At 38.2% G+C, this 24577-nt stretch overlaps 1 protein-coding gene across 2 annotated transcripts in view; it reads right to left on the bottom strand.

Moving 5' to 3' along the window:
- The window catches only part of il16 (interleukin 16), a 59134-nt gene that overhangs the window by 23926 nt on the left and 10631 nt on the right, over positions 1 to 24577 (bottom strand). Inside the window, exons 2-7 of one of the 2 annotated variants that reach the window (XM_017699579.2) lie at positions 16226 to 16605; positions 10870 to 11009; positions 10552 to 10684; positions 6672 to 6773; positions 5369 to 5483; positions 2930 to 3078 (exon numbers count right to left, since the gene is read on the bottom strand). In XM_017699579.2, the coding sequence (XP_017555068.1) occupies positions 2930 to 3078; positions 5369 to 5483; positions 6672 to 6773; positions 10552 to 10684; positions 10870 to 11009; positions 16226 to 16605 (1019 nt within the window). Of the gene's footprint in view, positions 1 to 2929; positions 3079 to 5368; positions 5484 to 6671; positions 6774 to 9188; positions 9225 to 10551; positions 10685 to 10869; positions 11010 to 16225; positions 16606 to 24577 lie in introns of those variants that run through there. The other variant, XM_017699580.1, reaches the window with a different exon arrangement.

The raw sequence follows: 24577 nt of genomic DNA, 5'->3' as shown, positions 1-24577 counted from the left end.
ACAGTAACTGACATTTGTTTGACTGCCTGCATAATAATCACATTAACACTTGAGGCGCAGTGGAGCAAAGCAATTCACATTCAGCTCCATTAGAAAGCAGACTGTGAGGCATAGCCACATCAGAAGTGTGGATACAGATACAGTTCAGACGCTGTGATGTCTCGGACAAATATGATGAGCGCATTATCTATAAGATGTCTGTATTATGCGGTTCGAACGAGCAGTAGTCAGATATCTACTGATTTAACATTTTTAAGTGTTAATGGGGGCATACTCTTCAATTTGCTTGTATTTCATTCCATATCTGGTTTAAATAAACAGCCACCATCTCTACTCTAAAGCTTAACCTACAGTCATATGCAAAGGTTTGCATACCCGCTGGTCAAATAACATTGTGTTGATTGTCTAAATGTACATAGATAACACATCCTCTACCTAGATGCAATATCCACTCTCTGTCCCTGTCTTTCTCTGTTTCTTACTTTGCTTTCTTGTCATGCGCCTTTGTTTCCTGGTTTCCCTTTGTCACGTGCTTATGTTTATGTCTATGATGTGTCCATGTTTTCTAGTGCCAATGACTTCAGCCTTCACCTGTTCTTTGTTTCTTAGGCCTGCCCTTTCGTTCATTCCGGGTGTTCCTTGTCTTCTGTGTTAGTATATATACCTCTGTGTTTCCTTTGTTCCCTAGACAGCATTGTTGCATGTGGCTGGTTTTGGTTTGTCATCCAAGTGTTTGTCATTCTAGTTTAGCCTTAGTGTTTTATAGTTTTCCTAGTTCTATAGTTTATGTGCTTAGTATTTTCCTTTGTTCCCATGTTTTGGTGTGTTCTCTATGGATCCCTGTACTATTTATCTACCTGTCTGTCATTTGGAGCACCCACATAAGGCCTTAAATAAAGAACACTCACACCTGTACTCCCTCCTTGTCTGTCTTGTCAACCCCTTCATTACAAGCGAACACACTTCTGCACATTTTAATTCACAATTACTGTTTATTTGCTGAATTTAATGTATTGGGAAAAAAAAGTGGCCTGTGCAAAAGTTAAAGCACGTTTTATATTGCATATCTTCCATTTTCTCTATTATGTTAAACCCAGCAAATCAATAGAAATTGTGCCATCAAATGTGAAAAATGCAGTATTTATGTTTCTTCTCAGTACAAGATGTGTACACATTTCTACTAAGAACATCTATTCAACTTATCAACTTATACATTTGTGTAGTTTTATGTATTAAATACATTCCTTTAATACTATTTATTTTCACCTGGCAGCTCCTCAACCTCTCTATATCCATTTGAATTAAACAGGCTGTAAGCTTCAGTAACATATGCTGCTGTCTTCAGTACCAGCACTCCTTATGACTTCAACCTGAATGACAAATGAAGTGCACTAAAGGTGTGGCTGTATGTGTCCATGGTTGTGACATCACAACTATGATGCGTTCAAAACAAGATGTTCAGGCAGCTTAAATGGTCTCACTTTGGATTAAGTGATAAGTGATACTTTTTTGATCCCACAACCGGGAAAATTCCACCTCCGCATTTAACCCATCCGTGAAGTGAAACACCACATACACACTAGTGAACACACACACTAGGGGGCAGTGAGCACACTTGCCCGGAGCGGTGGGCAGCCCTATCCACGGCGCCCGGGGAGCAGTTGGGGGTTAGGTGTCTTGCTCAAGGACACCTCAGTCATGGACTGTTGGTCCTGGGGATCGAATCGGCGACCTTCTGGTTACAGGGGCAGATCCCTAACCTCCAGCCCACGACTGCCCCCTAAATTTTTCTCTGAATCAATCCAATTTTAGTATATGTGCTGCCGTAGCTAGCACGCCCCTAATTTCTTCTCTGCATTTAAGTGTATCTAATAACCGTGTAGTTACACATGAATAACATATGCAACAACACTAACTTCTGATGATTTAGTCACTGTTACAGATGGATTACAGTAGAACATCTTATGTAATTACACATGTGTATTAACTTCAGTTTTGCCTCATGTAATTACACAAGTGTATCTTAATAGTTGTAACAGCCTGTTCTCACTCATGTAGTAACATAAGTGTAATAACATGAATACATTTATTTTTTTCCAGCAGTAAAAGGAAGTATGTAATAACCTACATTAAGACATTACTTACACTGTGTCTGCCAGCTTTCCTAACGTTTAAGTAGCATTTTTGTTGCTAGTGCTGTGACATTGTGACCAGTTTCAGCTTTAAACCATCCTGTAATGTGACAGAACAGCAGACGTCCCCTCATCTTAATATGTAAGTTTAGGACATTAATGAAATGTGTTGCATTAAACCCAAAGCACTGTTTATATTACCACTCCATTATTACCTACATACCAGCTACAGAGGAACAGTCCCCTTATTTTAAAGTGTAACTTTAACACTGCACTACAAGAAAGTTCCTATGTAGAAGATACAAGTGTGTAATTACATAAGGCAAAACTGAAGTTGATGCACATGTAAGTACATAGGCTGTACAGCTGTAATCCATCTATAACACAGACGAAATCATCAGTAGTTAGTGTTGTTGCATATGTTATTCATATGTATCTACACAGTTATTAGAGACACTTAATATAAAGTGGAACCCCTTATTTTGCATATATGAACTATATGAACCGTGGGGTGAAAGGTTTGTAAGTGTTTACATACTAAAACAAGCTCTTTTATTTAGAAAACCTCCTTAAAATCAAACTACTTACTTCTAAATATAGATATAAAATAAACACATGCTACATAACTAATTACAGTTGTCATATTTCACTTTTTATTTTTGTTTACATTGTGAAACCTTTTTATTTAGTGCCATTGCCCAGTGTGAACAACTTTATGAAATCATAAAACAGCATCTAAGTTAATACTGGCGCATAATCTCTGTAAATTTTGAACTTATATAATCCTGTTCTTGCACCTGTGGAATGCTGTGAGGGAATTCCAGCTGTTGGGAGAGAGATTTCCTGTTGCCATAAAGGCCTGTGGTGGCGTGGACACGACATGGGAACAGCTCCGGCGTTTTCATAATGATGGTGTCCAAGTCTCCGATCCAGTATGGGTGAACGCCTAAAACCCAGAGAGCCAGCACAATTACATAAGGACACGTCACATGATGAAAAGAGAAAGCTACTGCAGAGGAGCCGCTACGGCTAAACTGGGAGAAATAAAGCAAGCGGATCGGTCATTCAGTGTGCAACTCTGTGAGGAAGGCCTGAGGCTTTTCTGGGATGCCCCGGCTCAGAAGGGTAGATTGTTGTGTAATGAAAGGAATCATTTACTGTGGCTGTCTTTTGATAAATGTGTGTTTGTTTTCATACAATTTCAGGACTAAAATGTCCAGACAGTGTAAACAGACAGAAACATGTCTAACGAAATGCTCCTGACTTTGTAAAGCGCTTTTACAAGAACGTTTACTTTCTTCAAACTAAAAAAGCAAAACAATTTCATTCCTGAGGCAGAGATTAGTTTAATCCTAAATTAGACTCTTATTGCAGATGTTTTCATATAAAACACACACTAGGAATAGCTCATATGAAGCTTATATCTCATAGAAATGGTATTTATTTTCATAAATATTTATATATGTATGATATATATTACACATTTTAGTATTCCATATAAATACTTATACTGAATATAATACATTAGGACAGGTGCTTAAATATCCATGTACATGTTATTATTACATATAAGTACTTACATATATACATAAAACAACCCCATTTTCAAATAAAAAACTGGGGATACTGTGCAAAATGTTAATAAAAACAAAATTCAATGAGGTGCATCATCATTTAAACCCTATATTTCATTGAAAATAGTATAAAGACAACATATAAAACACTGAAACTGAGAAATGTTGTTGCTTTTTAAAAAACAAATATGCCCATTTTGCATTTGATGCTAACAACACATTTTTAAAAAGTTGGGACGGGGCAACAAAAGGCAGGTAAATTTGTGTAAGGTATAAAAAGATGCGTCTCAGAAAGGCTGAGACTTTCAGAAGTAAAGACAGGGAAGGGTTCAGCACTTCGTGAATGACAAACAACATTTGTCACTGAATAAGATTTCTCAACGCAATACAGCAAGGAACCTTTGCTTTTCATCTGCAGTACGTAATATCATTAAAAGATTCAGAAAATCTGGAGAAATCTCTGTATCCAAGAAACAAGGCCAAAAACCAGCATCTGGTAGCCATGATCTTTGGGCCCTCAAATGGCACTGCATTAAAAGAGACATGAGGAAATCACTGCATGGGCTTAGAAACACTTCTGAAAAACACAGACTGTGAAAAGATTTCATTGATGCATCCACAAGTGCGAATTAAAACTCTAAAACACAATGAAAATATATCATATATAAACAGGTTCCAGGAACGCTGCCACCTTTTCTGGGTCTGAGCTCATTTAAAATGGACTGAGGGGAATTGGAAAAGTGTCCTGTGGACAAATCAATATTTGAAATTCTTTTTGGGAACTATGGAAACTGTTACCTCCTGGCTAAAGGTTGTTATCAGTGCACAGTTCAAAAGCCAGCATTCATGATGGTATACGGGTGCATTAGTGTACATGGCATGGTAACTGGCACATCAGTGAAGGGACCATTAATGCTGAAGAATATATACATGCTTGGGCAACAAATGCTGCCATCCAGACAACGTCTTTTTCAGGGAAGGCCTTGATTATTTCAGCAAGACAGCGTCAAACCACATTCTGCATGTGTTACAACAGCATTGCTCCTTATTTAAAAGGCTGGCAGTAAACTGGCCTGACTGCAGTCTAGACCTGTCACCACTGATAACATTTGTTGCTTTATGAAATAAAAATGAGGAGTGTTGTTAAAAAAGGAGGTGATGAAACACAGAGGTAAGCATGTCCCTGTGCCCTTTTTTTAAAACTTTTCTGATTTGTGTTGTTGGCATCAAATTCACAATTTTTCAGTTTCAACATTAGATTTGTTGTCTGTCTTGTATTTTTTAATTTAAAATATGGTTTACTTGATTTGCACATCATTGCGTTATATTTTTTGTTTACATTCTACACAGCGTCCAAACTGTTTTGGAAAAAGGGTTGTATATATGGAGTATATTGTCCCTGTGGGAACAAAACCTCATATTTCTGTTTTTTATGTTTTTTAATTTCTTCGACATGATCTGAAAGATCCAGCTGACACTGACTTTGTGTCAAAATTTAATAACAAAAACACACACACACACACACACACACACACACACACACACACACACACACACACATATATATATATACACATACACATACATCATTTTTTAGGGACTTATAGCTTTACATTGTAGCAATGTAAATAAAGTGTGATTGTGTTTGTATGTGAGATTTACTTGTGGAGTTGGAGCGAGTCCTCTTACAGGTTGTATCTTCACAGTTTATTTCTTTTACTTCTGCCTCAGTGCCTAAGTTTTTGTTGTTGATCTCTGATACCTCAATAATAGGCACCTTCATACACACAAATACACGCAGTTCATTAAACAAAACCATACACGTAAACCAGCAGACATATATAATTCATATATTTCCTCAAAAAATACCTCACAAAAAACAGTACTGTAAGAATCAGAGACCATCTTTCATGTTGTAGCGTGTTCAAAAAATGATTTTTAAATGTTAGTTCAGGTTATTATTTCTTTATTCATGGGATTATTCTACCAAGGACTCTCTTTGTGAAGGCGGGGTTAGATTTGGAGGGTGGATATGACTGTAGATGAGGAAGAACTGAATCAGTCAAGAGCCAGAGAGGAGAGAAGAAGGCGTAGCCGAGGGTTAGAGAAGACTCTCTTTGTGAACACCGTAGCTGTGGCCACTGTGTCTCTTTTAAAAGTGGTTTACAAGTTTAAAATCATTTACTCTTCATTTATTTCAGTACAAGTTATTCATTTCTCAGTGTCCCGCTATTTAACAGAAAGATTTACAGAAAATTCCACAGAACTCTCAACAGCTAAATCTAATCTCAGCCGTCTGAGTGTTCAGTGCGTCACTCTTTGCCTTCATTCCAGCTTCCATTCTTTTCAGGAGACTCACTTTCAGCTCCTCAAAGAATCTGCAGAAACATCTTCCAAAGTTCAGTCTTAGAAGCTGGTTGATGATTTTCTGAACTAATCAAACCCATTCAGTGGTGCTGAGGTCTGGACTCTGGGGTGGTCAGTCCATCGTTCAGCTTCTTTGCTTGATGTGTCCGTCTCCTTTTCTCAGTGAGGTTCTTCTTGACTTCTACACATCCTTTCACACCCACAGCGCTGAGTGGTCTTCTCACAGTGGAAGGATGGTCAGAAACCCCTGTGGATGTTTTCAGATCTGAAGCAGCTTGATTTCCTCCTCTCTCTCAAAGATGAAAGCTTTCAGTGCTGTTTTTCTGATGAGGGCAGTTTGTATGTCTGCCAGGTCTTCCAGGTGGTTGTTAGGAATCTCTGTAGCCTTTCAAGTTTTGAAAACTCACTTATTTAGATTTTCCACTTTCCTATGGACATGGATTAATACATGATGGGTGGTCTTGACTTTGGCACAGTCCTGTGTGTTTTTAATAGCTTATTAAACTTAATAACAAGTCTGACAAACTGTGGCTCAATATGTACTGCATATTAAATACTACACTACAGTGTTTGGTCTATATTATATGGTATGTGTCACCTTTATGTTAGCGCTGGTCCCCAGTGTTTCTTTTCTGTAGGCCAGAGAGTCAGCTGAATTCACATTTGCCAAAAGCCCACTGGTTTCACACATGGAGACAACCTTCAGGGAAGTCAGAGACAGTTATTTTGCTAAAGCCTGCTGTAAAGTTAATAGGTACAAACAGCTAAAAGGGTAAAGTGAGGAAAGTCAACTCTTTTTACAGTCTGCCACACCTGGCCTAACACTGTAAACAGAGACCAAACAGGCCTGCTTTACATGTATTCATTATGTCTGCTGTGTTTTCCAAGTTTCCATAACAGCACTTTTTTATAGTGTTTTACAGAGTGAAGCTCTGGAGGTCATTTGTATAAATTAATTCCTCATTATGTCATAACAGAAAAGCTTAAAATAGTCATTTCCACATTAAAAGAAGAAAAAAGTTAGATGATGTTCTACCAAAGGTCCTGGCTTTTTTATGTTGCTCTTTCCTTCTTCCATTAACGCTTATAAGTCTGGAGATTTTTTCTTTTCTTTTCTCTTCTTTTTTTTTTCTTTGCTAAACAGTCAATTTACATTACATAAGTATTTATGTGTATAATAAGAATAATACTTCATTACATCATATTAAAGAAAATCTGTAAAAATATCAAAACATAGCAGGGGTGTCAGAGAAAACCCCTGAATTAACAGTAAAAGTATGTTTTCCCAGTGACAATTACAGTGAAAATTACAGTCATTTAATTTCTGAGACAATCTGCCTTTTACTGCAACTCAGCACAATCAGTAATTCAACTAATTCTTCTGATACAGTATTTTGCCATCACAACAACAACAATTACCATTAAATTACATGGAAATGTCTGTGAAATAAAGGTGATCATTTGTTTTTGTGTATTTACTGTTTTTTAACTGTACACAAAATTTTCATCAAATCCAATCCATAATAAAACATTTTCTAATCTACTCACAAATGTGATATGGATTCAAAGTTAACAGTCTGCACAGTACAATTTGTCCACTTGTTTCAATGAACTACAAGAGTGAAAGGCCAGTCATTTTGCAGCGTAGTTCTGGAGATACTGTTTTATTTTAAGAACCTAAACAGCATTTTCCTCAATCTCTATTAAGTTATTAAGCTATTAAGTGATACTTTTTTGATCCCACAACTGGGGTAATTCCACCTCCGCATTTAACCCATCCGTGAAGTGAAACACCACATACACACTAGTGAACACACACACTAGGGGGCAGTGAGCACACTTGCCCGGAGCGGTGGGCAGCCCTATCCACGGTGCCTGGGGAGCAGTTGGGGGTTAGGTGTCTTGCTCAAGGACACCTCAGTCATGGACTGTCGGCTCTGGGGATCGAACCGGCAACCTTCCGGTCACAGGACCAGATCCCTAACCTCCCGCCCACGACTGCCCCCTAGAGTTCATTTGCACTTTTTCAGTTAGGTGCTTATATGGTCATATGAGTCCGATGGTCAAGAGTCCACATACTTTTAGCCATATATTGTATATATGCCATGGGGGACCTAGTTGGATTAAATAAGTTAAAAAAAAGTCTCCATAAGATAAGATTGGCCTTTTTGTCAAAAGTTTAAGCTTCAACTTCCACTCAAGTTCTATGAGCTTCAGCTACAACTCTCTAGTTTCATTACGGTCTGTGTTGTCTGCTTATGACCTCAATTTTTTTGGTTAGCTGGCTTCCTTCATTCACACTGTGCTTATTCAGGCATAGTAAATGCTGATGTTTGTCCACTTATTTTACAGAACGCTTTTGATTCATTTTGAAAGAGTAGGACAGCATGTTGTTTGAGGCCGGCTATTTTTTTCATGGTCTGACAACAGTGCTTTGTTTGTGAAAACTATTTGCGCATTAGCTTAGCAATGCAAGGCCCCCTTCAGTAGCAGAGTTTGTGGGAGGCATCTGCACTTTCTGGTGTTTGTCTGAAACTATTTGAAATGCTTTTGGTTGAAGCTGAGCTGATATAGGCTGATATTTTGCATGGATAAAAGCTAAAACCAATCTGAACAGTCAGAAGCAAAGCAAAACTGGTCACAGATCAGCACTACAGGCGCTTCACGCCAAATGTTGCATGTCCAAAAGTATCCAGACACCTGCTCATCCAGCATTTATCCCAAAATTAAAGGCATTACTTAGGGCCATCATGATATCTCAGTTAAACCAAGCTCTGTATGGTTTGTAATTTTTCCCTTAAGTTTTTAAAATTGTCAAGCTAATTGGTAAATTACTTGATTACTAATATAGTTTGATATTTGATATGATAAGAGTAATCAAATTTCAAATTACGCAACATTAATGAGTATAGTGAAATTGAATAGTCACTTCTTCTCCTGAAGGTGTTCAGTAAAGCTTCATCACTCCAACTCATCCCAAAAGTATTCAGTGGAGTGACACCTCCAAAGTTCAGTTTAAAGCCCTATTGGAGCTGGATTAGTTGTACCAGTGCAAGTCCGGTAATTCATTTTTTGCATGATTGTTATGCTCCCCACCACCCCTAGGGATACTTACTTGGACTCTTCCAGGTTCCACCCACTCTCTCCTCCTCTCCCACACACTTGCAACTCATATTGTTCTCTCATGGATCATGGATCGAATCATCATCATTATGCGACAGGTGCCACACTTCCCAAAGATAACAACATGTTGTTCAGCTAAATGGCATGTAGACTAGCATTAGGCAAATATAGTGAGTTAAATTGACCAAATGCTGCCCAATGAGAAAGGAAACACACTGCTTAGTGCCTAGTGCTGTCAAGATATTTCATTTTCCTTCTCCTTGTAATTTGGCCATCATAAAAATGTGGGTTTCAGAAGTCCTGTCATAAACTTGAAGTCATGAATTGGGTCAAATTAAACACCATTTTAGCCATTAGACTTGTTTTCAGGTCACAAAAGAAATGGTGGTGCTGTTTTCTATGACTTAGTTTTGTTATTACATTATTGTGATGTCTATTCGAACAGGATTGCTATTACTGTGTGAGCTCAGAGTTCAGCAAATTATAGAAGATCATTTGTTCTGGAATTATTAGTTGTAGAAATGATGCACATTGCAGATTCATGCTGGATTAAAATCACGCAGCTCATCAGTAGTCACTCAAATTACAGCACCTCACCAGGTAAAACTAATCCAGCTCCAATAGGGACTTTACAAGTTGGTTACAAGTTCTTAACCTTAGGTTTGTATGTGTTTATCTAAGAGCTGAGCTGATTTCATTTATATCATGTTTTAAGCCTATACAAGCCCATTAGCACATACTGAAACATATTTACAGCCAGGACGGTTGGACATAAAATGGTGTGGCTCCCAAAGTGGTTTGGTTTTTGTTGAAAGGACAAAATGGCTCCTCTTAACATTAAAGCACCGACCCCTGGCCTGTTTTACTAACCGTAACCCTACATTCACCAATATCTACCTATTTTTTCCCTAATGTGTTCTTCGTAAAAGTCCAAAGAAAAAGTTTACGTTAGATTCATGACGCACCTTTGTGCACTTGAGTGTGTGTAGACTCTGTTCTTACATAAGAATAAATCCTAAATAAGAAAACACTGGTTGGAATATTCGTGAAAACTGCCTAAACAAGTTTTAAGAAGAAATTTCTTATTAAGAATGATTGATGAATGAGGCCCAACACTTTTCTTAGAGTTTATATCATTTTAACACCATGTGTCAGCAGCGTGTTTGCCTTAAAGCAGCTGAATCCACAAATTAGAAGGACTGGATACTATACACTGGACATATTGGTTATGTACACTGTTTAATGTACTTAATTAAAATGTGTCATTCGACAATAATGTTAGTGCTTGACTTTTGCGTGAAACTGTACTTTTTTATACGAATGAATATGTATATGAAAATTTGAATCCAGCTTACTTCAGCGCTGACTGTTCTGGGGACGGTTTTCATAGCCGACTGTCTCTCCAACTCAGACTCATTTTTTGTGAGGCCATTTATAACCTGCCCATTAAATGGGGCCAGCCTTTCGCCATAGTGGATATAATTGTCCCTAGAGAGAGAGAAAAGAGCACATAATGTCCATTAGTGCACTTGTATTTATGTGTGAGTGTGTGTATATATGTGTGCCTGTTGGCCTGTATGTGCATATTTACACAGAACATTAAACCCCACCGCACACACATAATAAAAGCTAATACTATTCTGATGATCAAGTTATGTTGGGTTTTTTATTACCTGTATAATTGCCCTCCGTTTCGCACATGGCCAACAGAAAGGATATTGTCACCAGGCTGGAGGTCATTATCGCCCACTTGAGGCCCCAGCGGCCCACCCTCCTCTCCAGTAGCCACACACATTCTCCAGAAACTGCTTTCCTGCCCCAATAAAAACCATCAGAAAACTAAGACAAGGCAGCTACTATACTCCCCCACACAGAGACCACTCTTTCTCACCCAGGTCCCAAAACTTTGACACCTGTAAAATACAACTACAATAGACTTACTTTATGGGAACATGAACTGCAAGGTTGAGCATTAATTATGGAACATTTAAGGGGCCACAGGATAATGAACTTTTCACAGTGCAGCAAGAGAGGAATGCGTATACGCTAGCCTTTTAAATTTAAGATAACTGCTTTAGGAAACACTGGGGCTTTTATTTAGGACTCGTTAAAAACTCATATGTTTGACTTTCTCTGTGGTCTAAATTCCAGTAGGGTTTAAACCGCTCTATATTTATAAAGCGCACTGAAAAAAACAATGTAATACATTTATTTGATTCACTTGATTTAAACATGTACATGTAGGGGAGAGCAGTACGGAAACCCGGAAGAGTAAGACGGAAAAAAAATTAAAGTGTGTTCCTGAATCCTACTTTACCCTCACATTTTTTTTCCATTGGTAAGGCCAGATGAGTAGCATATGAAAAACAAAACACTGGCTAACAACTAGCATGTTACGATTGGCCGCTCCCAGTCCTGTCCATGTGTTTGTGTTGTGTTTTGATCTTCCATGTGCATTTGTTTTGGTTTCCTAGTCCGGCCCCTTGTTTTGGTGAATCCTCCCCTGATTATTCTCACCTGAGTTTCCACCTGTGTCTTGTGAACCCTCGTTAGCCCTCTTGTATTTAAACCCTGTGTTTTCATTAGTCTAGTGCTGGTCTTTGTTTGTCTGAACTGTTATCTGCTGTGTTGGACGGTCTGTTTGTTCTGTTCTGCTATGCTTGTTCTGGTTTGTCTGTCATGTCTGCCCCCGATCTATCCGTTTAGTTTTGGCCATCTGACTTTGGACCGTTATGACCCTGATTTTGGATTTGCCCTTCAAATCCAAGCACGTGCATCTGCCTCCTCACTCCACATTACAAACAGGCCTTTATCACTTTTGGTGGACCAGGTCCAAAAAATATGGGTAAGCTATCTGGCTAACAATTAGCATGCTAATGCTATGTTTTTTCCCTTCGCCCAATAAAGGTAAAGGGAAAAATCACCTGCTTTATCCCTGCTGGATAAAGCTGGTGTAACATGCTCAGTGTTTTTCCACGTGCTCCTGAAAGGTATAGAGAAAAAAGCTAAAAGCAGCTAAAGTGTACATGTTACAGCTCACTCCATAGGCAAGGTTAAATGTATCAGCCTAAGGTGCTAACAGTTCTGAAAATGTCTGGTAAACTATTGTAAAACACAATGTGTTCAATTATGTTTGTTGTTGTTTGAACAAGTACAGATTTCAACCCAAATCAAAAGAATGATGCATGAAAATAAAGATTAATGTGATCAAAATTTGGCCGTTTTATTTTTTTTAGCAAAAAGAGCAAACATCAGCTTGATAAAAGAGAAATATGTTTTATTCACATCATGTTTGAGCTTTTGATGAAACTGTGCATAAACCATTTGGAATTAATATGAGAAGATGATTGCTTCCTTTGGGAGGCTTAGGTGCAACACTGCATTAAAACTAAGCCCACCATGTGGAGGCTGCACTTTAGCCTGCCTAGCTTTCACTGTGAGTTGATTATATCTGATTAAAACAATATATGTTTGAATTTTGTGATGTATACAGTATCCAGTATTCAAAAAACAGTTAACTGTAGGGTGAATTTGGAAAATATAGTCAAGATCACTAATATTTGGACATAACAAAGTTTTAGCTGTCTGCCACTGCATATTAAAGTTGAATAATTTGAGAGTATTTACATCAAGTTTGGGTGAACGTTGTAGGAATTACAACCATTTCATACATAGCCACCTATTCATAGAAACTCAATATTAATTAGACAATTGCTCAGCCATTCCATGTCCGAGTGTCTATTATTCCCTCAATGTATCATTTACAAGTAAGTAGACAAAAGGTCCAGAGCTGACTTCAAATATAAAGTCCAAAAAAGCTGTCACTACCAGTGAAGCAAGCCATCAATAGCCTGAAAGCTTAATGAAGGTGTGGTCAGATCAGCTATTTGTTACATTCTGGAAGAAAAGAACACATTGGTGAACTCAGAATCACCAAAATGCCCAGAAAACCACAGAAAACAACTGTGGTGGCCAGATCAAGAACACCCTCCAGGAGGTTGGCATATCTGTGCCAAAGTCAACAATCAAGAAAAGACTTGAGCAGAATGAATATAAAAGGTTTATGATTCAAGATGTAATCCATTCCATCCATCCTCAAAAACAGAAAGACCAAATTAGAGTTAGCCAAAAGCATAAAAAAAAAAAAACAAAAAAAAACAAAACACCAGTTCTGCACCAACAAGAATGTGAAGAAGGTAAGGAGCTACTCATGATCCACAGCACACCGCCCTATCTGTAAAGCATGGTGGAGGAAGTGTTATTGCCTGGGCATGAATGGCTGGCAATAGAAGTGGTTCCCCTTATATTTACTGATGATGTGACTGCTCACAAATGCATGAACTCTGAATTGTAGGGCTATATCATCCTCTCAGATTCAGCCAAATGCTTCAGAGCTCACTGGATTTCATTGACTAAAAGTAAAACTGAAGGTAAACACCCAAGAACAAGCCGGAACCGAAGTTGCGGTAAAGGTCTGGCAGACCATCACCAGGGAAGAAACCCAGATTTTGGTGACGTCTCCAGACTTCATGTAGTCCTTGACTGCAAAGGATTTGCAACCAAGGATTAAAAAATGACACATTGTACAATTGTTTTTGAACCCCCCAAAAAATGGGGATAAGGGTGGGGGGGGGGGGTGGTTCTATTATTTAACTCCAGTATGCTTTGGCAGACAATGTGTTGAGGAGGAATAGTGGATATATTGGGTAAAGAATGTTGGAGATGGAGCTGCCGGGTAGAAGGAGAAGAGGTAGACCTCAGAGAAGGTTTATGGATGTAGTGAAGGTGGACATGGAGATGGTTGGTGTGAAAGTAGAGGAGGCAGTGGATAGGGCAAGATGGAGGCAGATGATCCGCTGTGGCAACCCCTAAAGGGAGCAGCCGAAAGAAGAAGAAGAAGATGCTTTGGCAGACAGCTAAAATAATTATAACTTTATCAACGTCTAAATATTAATGGACCTATAACTACTTGTTGAAATGAAATGAGTAAGAGCACATTTTAAAAGTACTTTAATTCTCACTCTATTTATTAATGTGGAAACAATAATTCAATGCATTATTGTTTGCCGTGTAGTCCTCATTTACACACTGTGAGTAAAGTATCCCAATTCCAACTCAAAGAGATATTAAACGGCAGGCGTGCATATCATAGCTACGTTTTTACAGCCTCTGTGTTGTTTTAGCCTTCTTTAAATGTTATGCAAAGGTCAGCTGAGTGCTTTGTCGGCCTATCAGGCAGCCAGACGATGGGCCTTAGGGACTTCACTTGCCTCTGGCCTCCATGACATCACTACAAATGTCTTATGAGACCTGCACAAGTTCCCAGCTCCCTACAGACCACAACAAGCACTCTTTTGTGCAGGTCTAATGGGCAGAGCACGGCCACAGAGCCCCCAAACACGCCGGCCATGTGATTGTGATTCAGCGAGCAGAAAGCAGCTGTTAAATATGGTTATACAAAAAGACAGCCAGTATGTAGTTTCTTGCAAAGCATGCTCAAATGATGAGAGCAAGCATAGTTTGAAAATGTTGAGGCATCTACACACGATGAGAATAAACAGATTTGTTAATATCATTTTCAGATCTTAATGAGGTGCACATTTAATTAGTACATATTAAAGATGTTTCATGCTTTTGTAATGACAGCATTTGTGTAATGTTTAATTCTGGCTGATCAATGGCAAAAACAGCTGTGAATGTTCATCTCAAAGATCATATCATGGACAGTAGAAGTGCTTGGATCCTATAAGCTCTATGGAGCTGTAAGTGGGCCCAGAGGTGTCATCCTCACTTATGCTATTAATTCCTAACATAGTATTTTCATACTGCACAATTCATAATAGTTACTGGATAATTAGCCTTTAAGTAACGATGATTGAGAAATCAAAGGCACTTGATGTTCCACTTACCCCAGACAAGATAAATGTCCAAATGTCCAAATTTTGGTTCTTTATTTTAGCGCCGGAGCTATGATGAACAATGCTAAAAAAAACAGTAGAAATCAATAGTCACCCAAATCTTTTCCGTGCAAAAACTTCTCTCCACTCGCACCACATCCAGATTTTCATTAACGTCATGCAGATTGGTAAATGTGCTTTAGGACACAGTATGTCTTATTGTGAACTATGAAAATTATCAAATCTTCATTGTGTAGCTGAATGCAGGGCCAACAAGTATTAAGCCAAATACGGACTTTCCCACAAAATCCCTTTCGCATTCATGTATACTATGACGGTATATGGACTCTAGATTATATATACAATTCACAGCATTTTTAGTTCAATTAATATTTAATCATAAAAACAAACGACAGAAACTGCAAACATGATACGTAGTGTCTATATGTTCACTTGATGTGCGGAAACATAAAGGGCAGTTGGGTTTTGCTGTAGTGTTAGAATACAGCCCAATGTCCCTCTTTTATTTTTATAGCTCACAGTAAGTCATCGTTTGTGCTAAAGTCTTAGTGACCATAATGAAGCAGTTTGAGCAGGTTGAGAGACGTTTTGAGGATGTATTTACAGAAAAGATTTGGGTGACTATTGACTTCTAGTGTTAGCAGTGTTAGCACCATAGCTCCAGCACTAAGGAAATTTTTGTACACTAAACATCAACTACATCTGGGGTATGTGGAAAGTTTGCAAATTTGTGCAAAATTGAACTGAAAAATTCCTTTAAGATGAATAATATATAATAAGATTGTAGTTTAAACATTTTTTAATTTCTTTTTTTTTTTTCAATAAAGTTGTACCAATAGTTCTGCCAAACTGAGGATATCGTTCTCTGTTTCGTAATATCTTTCTGACTTATTCTTATTAAATATGAAGAAAACTTCAGAAATGAAATCACAGTTATTACAATGTAGTTACACATTTTAAGCATATAAAAAAAAAAGTGTTCATGCTTTTCTTTCAGTTGAAAGTCACTTCACAACAAATGCCTGACAACTTCAACCACACAAACGCAGGACAGCAGAAATCACAAATCAAGATGCACTATCAACACAAAACTCTTATACAGCAGCCCTACCCTGATGGAGAAGGACCTCCTCATGGTCTTCTTGGGTTCCTCTGAGTTCTTCGGTGCCTGCAGACTGATGCTCCTGCTTAGATCCTTCTCTGGATGCCCCATCACAACTGACTGGCCCAGATGGGCTCCCTGGTACACTTCCTTCCAGTCGCCATACCCATACTTCTCCTCCGGGCTGGGGAGGTCATCGCTGGTCCTGGAGCTGCAGATGATGAGGGAACGGGACAGGAGGGCCAGCTTTTTGGAGCGCTGTCCAGCTTTGGCCTTCTCCATCCTCCTCATTCTCCTCCGCTGCTGCGTCTGGGTGGTTTTCAGAGGCATGATGGCCGCAGAGGGAGGATCTCTCCCCGTCCACACGGCCGCTAATGGAGGGGGCCGCTCTGAGAGAGAGTGCAAGACAGAGAGAGAGGGAGAAAGAGAGAGAGAGAGAGAGAGAGAGAGAGCAATTAGAAAATTCAGTTAGCAGTCCCATTCTGACGTCCTCCTCTATCCTGAGTGTTCCCAGGAAGCACTGAGGCTACAGAGTCGAGATAAAAGCACTTTTCTTTTCTCCTCCATGGAAAAAAAGAGAAAAAAGTGTTTGCCTCATGACTACGTCTTTATGGGGAAAAAAAAACTATCCCTGTGCAGAAGAAGTGCAATTAAAGCAACATTGATGTGAACATGTTTCTATAAGTTCAACATCAAGATACAATCACAAAAACACACAAATAGCTCTAATAATTTAATTATATATACATATATCTGGTTACCTCGAGATATAATGCAATTGATTTCTTTTATTTGCTTTCTTTTAAAAACAGTGCCACAGAGGAACCCTTTTGGTTCCTTAAAGAACCGTGGTTGGAAAAAAGATTTCAAATGTGCAGAACAGTTGAAAGAACCTTATGATCAACACATAATGTTTATATGCCAGTTTAAAAGTTCCTCTTTACAGAAAGGATTTCGGTGACTATTGACTTCTAGGGTTTTTTAGCAATGTTAGCCTCATAGCTGCAGCGCTAAACTAAAGAAGATATAATGCAATTGCACTCTTTTTAAAAAGGTGCCACAAAACAGTGCTTTTTGGTTCAAAAAACAAAAAGTTTTTGAGTGTGAATGTCACGTTTGGCCGGTCCTGTCCATGTGTTCGTGTTTTGTTTTGGTCTAGTCCACGTGTTTTTTTTTGTTTTGGTTTCCTAGTCCGGCCCCTTGTTTTGTGACTCCGCCATTAGCCCTCTTGTATTTAAGCCGGTCTTTGCTGGTCTTTGTTTGATGTTTCTTTGATGTTTGAATTGTTTGTAAGCCTCTCTTCATTGCCCTCAATAAAAGTCACTTATCTCAGCGTATACATCCACCTCATTGCTCCCCACCGTTACAGTGAAGAACAGTTTAAAGAACCTTCATACAATGTAAAGTTTTTAATGTAAAGTCTTAATAATTAGAACCTCCATATTATGCTGAGGAGGTGCTAGACACTCGGGCCACCAAGCCAATGACTCTTGTGGGCAAAATTGTTTTATTATTTTTGCTGTTATACATTTTTTTTTCTTTCCTGTTTGGCTTGTCTTGTTTTTCACTTTATTTGTTTGCCTTATTTACTACCTGTCTGTTGTCAGTTTTTTTTTTGTGTGTGGCTTGTTTGGTCTTTTAATTTAAGTTATATTTTTTAAACCCTGAAATGGGGAAATTTTCCACTTCCTATCCGTGAAGTGAAGTGAAGTGAAACATCACATACACACTAGTGAATACACACACTAAGGGGCAGCGAGCACACTTACCCAGAGCGATGGGCAGCCCTATGCGCAGCCCTATGCGCAGCACCCAGGGAGCAATTGGGGGTTAGGTGTCTTGCTCAAGGACACCTCATTCATGGACTGTCGGCGCTGGAGATCGAACCGGCGACCTTCTGGTCACAGGGTCAGTTCCCTAACCTCCAGCCCACGACTGACCCCCCTACTTGGGGGGTGAAATAAGGGGTGAAATATGTATTATTAATTTTAAAAGTTGTTACTAATTACATTATTTAATTATTCTCATCAGAGAACTTCATTAAATCTGCTAATGCTTAAGAAGCATGTAGCATTAATCTACAGATAGCATAGAAAGTATGTCTGAGGTGCAGCACACTGTGTGCATAACAAGAACATATTGGGCTAAGTTTATTATTTTTACATATCATCCAGGTCTACATTCTTAAAAAAGGTCATGCTTCAAGGGTCCTTTAGCAAAGAAAATGGTTCTATATCAGACAATGAACACTTAAAGAACCCTTTTCATTTTTAAAGGCTTCTTTGCATCATCTTCAGACTGATGAAGAAATTACTATAGATGGTTTTATATAGAACCTTTTTGGAAATGGTTGGAAATGTTCTTCATACTGTCGGAGAAATGATTATAGATGGTTCTAAATAGACCATTTTTGGAAATGGTTCTATATAACACCAACAATTGGTTCTTCTTCTTGGTTCTTTTTGGGTGCTACGTTGAACCATTAGAAGGTTCTTCAGAGAACCATATACAGCAGATTATCCATTGTGGAGAAAGCTCAATTAATCATGGAAAGAACAATTTAAGCATTAAATGGTTCTTTTAGGTCTCTTCTATATAACCACTGCCTTTATAAAGAGCTCTCGAAGAACCTCCATGTAGATGGTGTACCTTGGTTCATTTTTCAGTGTGTCCCATGTTAATGTATGTTAGGCCTTATTCCTAATCTTAACCTCTATATCTCTGTGGATTATTTGCTCCATGCAGGGTCTTCGCCATGAGATGGCCTGTACTCGCCATGGTCAAAATTCCTTCGGTCATGCATTATAAATGACCTGCTCTACATGCATTTGCAGAACCAAGACTAATAAGCTAATAGCATTACACGTATGGAGGAAAGCATGAGAGCATTTACTGAAAACTGAAGCTATATCATACTGATTGAGGCAGGCAGAGTAAAAGTGGTGAGTTTGAGTATTAGACTTCAGACTTGAGGAAGTATGTCTTATTACACCCAGTGCATGAATTACCACCTGATATTCGGGGAGTCCCATGTTGGCTGGCTATCAAGTCACTCACCATAGTGACGCTGATTGTAGCTTCAGTCATGACAAAATGTTTGGTCTAACCTTTTGTTTTTGGAAATGCATTTTTCTAGTTTGGTCTTGTGCTCCTCCAATATTGACTGAGATCTTATGCTATCCTCCTCTTCTGTCTTCAGTTTGACAATGAGTGACAATTCACTCTTTCTACCAAACTCTTAGGCAACTGGGTGAGCTTTCAAATATGATGCAGCATATTCATAGCATTCGATTGCATCATTAAGAAGACTATGTCGCCAAGTTGGTGGGGAAGCTGTAACTCTGACTGTGCGCTGACAGAACTCGTCTCACTGAAAAACACAAAAAGATATGTGGACACTAGATGCTGTCTCCAGAACACACTACGGGGAGTTTAGCTAGATAGATGGACTGGATCCGTATGGCCTGCATATCTCCATAGTTCAGAAAACTCAAATCCGTTTTACAAAAACTAATAAAAGTGGCTACCAAAACGGCCAAAGCTCTAAATAGTAAACACATAAACATATAAAAGACTGATTTTAGCTTATTCATCTCCTTCTCATTTCAGTATTCTGTTCTACCCTTAAATGGTGCAGCAGTTACACTGAGGTGCCTTAAACATAAAGAAATGTACAAAAGTTGGAGAATACAAAGCCAACATCAGCTTACCTCAATGAATGATTCAATTTAATTCAATTAAAGTTTTAATTTACATGAATAAATGTTTTAGTTTGCCTCAATAAGAGCATCCTTAGTCAACAAACACCTCAGACTCTCTCTTGAAGATATGTAATGAGCAGCTAATGTGCAGCACAGCAGAGCAGCTGTTGAATGCGTCTCACTGGCTGATCTAATGCCTTGTCCCAAACCACACACTTCTGTACTTCACCAACTACACTAATGAGTGCACTTCCAAAGGGATATGCGCTATTTTTACATACTATTTAGCTTGCAATGCCCTTTAAGATGGGATGCTTCTTATGCAATAGCAAATGGCTAAACTGCTGAGCCACTCAGATTTCAGCTTTCATTATTTATGACTACAGCAACAAATCAAATAAAATCAGTAGCAATACATTTAATAATGAGTTAATATGCTTCGAAATGGGATTGCTTCATCACAAACTGCTTAAAGAACTTGATGTTGCCTACCGAAATGGTAGCAGTCTGATTGTGACGACGACATTGGTTTATCAGAGGAATCCTGGGCATAGTTACGGTTGCTAGGCTATGAAGCACCAACTGGGTGAACCAGTTTGCTATTGTGCCACCCTGAGGCAGATAAGTTCTGCAGCTCTAGTTTGTTATACATACCATGCTCCCCGTTTTGCGGTTGAAGCAGCTAAACAATGAGCTTTTACTGAATTTGCATTTGAGCATTTGTATTATTCTAATGAACAACATATCATCATAATAAACTTATCTTCAAGGACCACCCCCCAGAACTTTGAGACATTCAGAGGATGTCAATTCTTAAGATTTGTGCTCAAGCATGCACAGACAACATATGGACCAAAAGACATTTAAAAGTTCAAATACGGACATTAATGAGTCGAAGAACTTTCTTATGGTATAAAGCTTCTGTTTCAATCAAAGTTTTTATCCAAGTTAAAATACATATACAAAACATCTGCACAAATCCTGTTTCTCTTTTAAGCCACATGTTTGAAAATGAAAGAATTATGTTTTTTAGTGATTCATTAGGATCTTCAGTAGTGTGACTCACACAGAAGGAATATTTTGGCATCAGTTTTTCTTCTTGGCTCTGTTTGTACCAAAGTGGCCAGCAAAGGCCTCTTGTTTAATCTGGCAAAGAGACCTTACAAACAGCACAGACTTCAAATGTGGACAAACTAGGTCTGTGTGAATGTAGTCAGTATTGTCCAGAGTCTATGGGATGATGTATGGTTTTTGGTGGGTTCCACTACTGATGTGATTATATTATTATTAAAATAAAATAATAAGCCACTTGAGATTGTATGTTAAAGTGATTGTACCACAAGTAAGTGGTGTTTTTATGCCTTAAAAATGGACAATTTACTTTATTTTTGGGTAATAATAATAATAATCTTACTTTTGTAGCAGTTCTTATAAATTAAAATGCAACTTCTTTTTTTTTTATTTTTTTTTTTTTTTTTTTATTAAACCTGTCATGTCTGGCCATTTTTGCAATCGGAATGGTAATCCGAATGTACTGATGTACCAAACATATTTGTTTTCACAAGAAAAAGCTCTATAGGTTACTAAAGCCTATTGTTTGGCCAGGCCTGACAGGCAATAAAAAAGAGGACAGGAAAGAAAGAGAAGAAGGGAGGAGAGAGAAAAAAAAAAAAAAAATAATAATAATAATAATAAATCATAATAATGATAATTAAGTAAGTAAATAAATAAATAGAAAAAAATAATAATAAAAAAATAAATAAATAAAAAAAGAGAAAAAACAAATAAAATAAGTAAATAAACAGACAACTAAATAAAAATAAATAGATAAATAAGTAAGTAAATAAATAAAAAAATTTAAAAAAAGGGAGGGGAAAAAAACAATTATACAGATATACATACATATACATATTCACATATACATATACATATATACACCCAGACATAATTCTACTATTTGCTGCTACATACATACACATGTTTACATATCTATACATATGCCTCTATACATATACACCCACCCACCACACACAATTCTACTGTTTGCAGCAATGTGTATATGTGTGTATATGCGTTCACGTGTCATGTGTCATGGAATGCAACTTCTGGTGGATTCTTCTGGAGCCAGATGTGATGTTCTAACAACAATTTATGTTTGGGGAAAACTTTTGGTTCTGGATTTCTGCAAAAAGTGCTTTTAGCAAGGATACATCTGCAAAGCAGAAATAAGTTTGAGTTTGTCACACTACAGAACGTGTTTTTAATCACCCAAACAAATCTGAATGTTTAAAAAATGACAAAGTTAATAAATTAGGTTGCAAAATTGTGAAAAAAATAAGCAGCATTTTCTGCTCTGAGACTCTGGGGCTGTGTCCACTGAAAGTGCTGAAACCATGCCCATTCGCAGGAAAGGTGCAGCCAATCTTCATTTAAATGGTTGGTTAGTGTAGTGGTTAACACCTCTGACTTCTACCCTGTAGACCAGGGTTCAATCCCCCATCTGGCTCAGCACCCTACACTATACCAATAAGAGTCCTTGGGCAAGACTCCTAACACCGCCTTCGCCTCCTTGTGTAAAAATGATCAAATTGTAAGTCGCTCTGGATAAGAGCATCAGCCAAATGCTGTAAATGTAAGAGCTGCACAATTTAAGCTGGAATGGGGAAACGGGAAGCTCTGTCTAGTAGTTTTATTGGACTGTACAGCCACATATGTTTGAGCCACAAGAGCCAGAATCCAATTTAAAGCTAGAGGACTCTGACCTACCCAACTATCAAACTCGTTCCACTCTGTCTGCAAGAGAATTATATTTTTTCTCCCATTTATGCAAGTTATCAACAGGCATTACTTAATAGCGTAACCTGGCCAAGTAAAGTTAGGCTTAATAACACACAATAAAACACATTTTACAATCGAGTGGAAGAACCACTGATGCTAATACGCTGTAATATTAATGTTAGTCTTTTGGTTTTAAATAAGTATATTAAATTCCGGTGGATTTGTACGTGAACAGTATACTGTACCTAAACCTATAGGTCCTAGAAACCAAGTTCAAGTGTTCCATTGTAGCAGAGATGTGTGTTAAAACATGATTATTCCAACTTAAATCTTTTAAAACTATTTCGCAAATACCAAAATGTGTTCTTCCCTTTTGTTGATGTGGTGCTGTCTTTGCTGGTGGGAATACTCATGTTAGCCAAGTGTGAGCCAAAGCTAAAGTGTCTTATCAGCGGCCAGCTGTGAGCTGAACGCTGTGGCAGCATTAGCACGTCAGGGCTTTAGATATTAGAGAAGCCTCAAAAAATGTGTTTCAGCCACGTGTTTATAGGAAAAGAAGATGGTCTGGTGACCTTTTTCAATCATACCACCAAAAACATTAAACATAAGGGTTTTTCTTTCTGTGGAGAGCCCTCAGGGCCTTCTAGAAGGACTAATGATCACTGTGAAATAAATAAAGTGTATGTCATTTTTAATACATTTCTAATATCTTTGTTGTATTTAAACCATGCAAGCAGTTTTTAGGACTTTAGGTTAGGACTGAAGGCCTTACATGTTAGATTGTCATGGTTGGCCCCTCCCAGTCCTGTCCATGTGTTCGTGTTTTGGTTTAGCCCATGTGTATTTGTTTTGTTTTTTCTAGTCCTGCCCCCTTGTTTCGTGACTCCTGATTGTTTTCACCTGTCCCTCGTTGTCCCTTTGTTACTTAAGCTCTGTGTTTGCACTTTGTCTTTGCTGGTCTTTGTATCGGTCTTTGTTTGATGTCCCTCTCCTGTTTGAACCTTTGTTTGTTGTTGGATGTTTTGTTCAGTTCAAGTGAAGTCAAGTCTAGTTTGTCTGTCATGTCTGTACTAAGATCTCTACGTATTGGCTCAATGACCCTGGACCGTTATGACCCTGATTCTGGATTTGCCCTCAATAAAAGTCGCTTACCTCCGCACATACATCCGCTACCTCACTCCACGTCACATAGATTAACTAATTCAAACATTAGATTAACAACATAATTAGAAACTGTCTGGGGAATCAAATAATCATGTTTTGTTTTCCTATGGGTAGAACACATTTTGTTAGAAAAAGCATCACTCTAGGTCTTCTGGAAGTTCTAGATATGCCAATAACTGTGAATACGAGCTGTAGTCCAACCAGGTTTCTCTTATGCTAACCATGCACTAGAAGACATTGAAAAGACTTTGAAAAGACTCAATCTGACACCCTCTCACATCTAAAGACAGTGTCGCAGTTTTTATTCACAGACCATGATTTTGCAAAGACTAAGAATCTTGCAGTGTCACTATTTACAAGACTGCAGCTGGATTTTTTGAAATTATTCCTCATCACAGACTTAAAACTTGTGACAATATTAAACTCAGTTGAATTAATAGCAGTGTCGAGATGAGAAAACGACTGACCTAAGACCACCGTCTTGACCACCTCACACTACATGATCAAGACGACACGAGTGCGATGCAACTCTCTTGTGATTTTATTCTGACATTGGAAATTTGTCTGCGACAGTGAAAAGTCGTTTGGTGTAAGTCTGGCATTAGTTGCTGGGAACGTAAAACAGTGGCAGCAGCACTCTTTACTAAAAGAGTCACTGTAAATTAATACACACAAGCTCAAATATATGTTAATGTCTATTAAAAGCTTCAAATAAAGC

The sequence above is a fragment of the Pygocentrus nattereri genome, chromosome 15 (genome assembly GCF_015220715.1).
Source record: "Pygocentrus nattereri isolate fPygNat1 chromosome 15, fPygNat1.pri, whole genome shotgun sequence".
Taxonomy (NCBI): Eukaryota; Metazoa; Chordata; class Actinopteri; order Characiformes; family Serrasalmidae; genus Pygocentrus; species Pygocentrus nattereri.
Note: the sequence above shows the minus strand (reverse complement) of the source record. Positions and strands in the feature narration are given on the sequence as shown.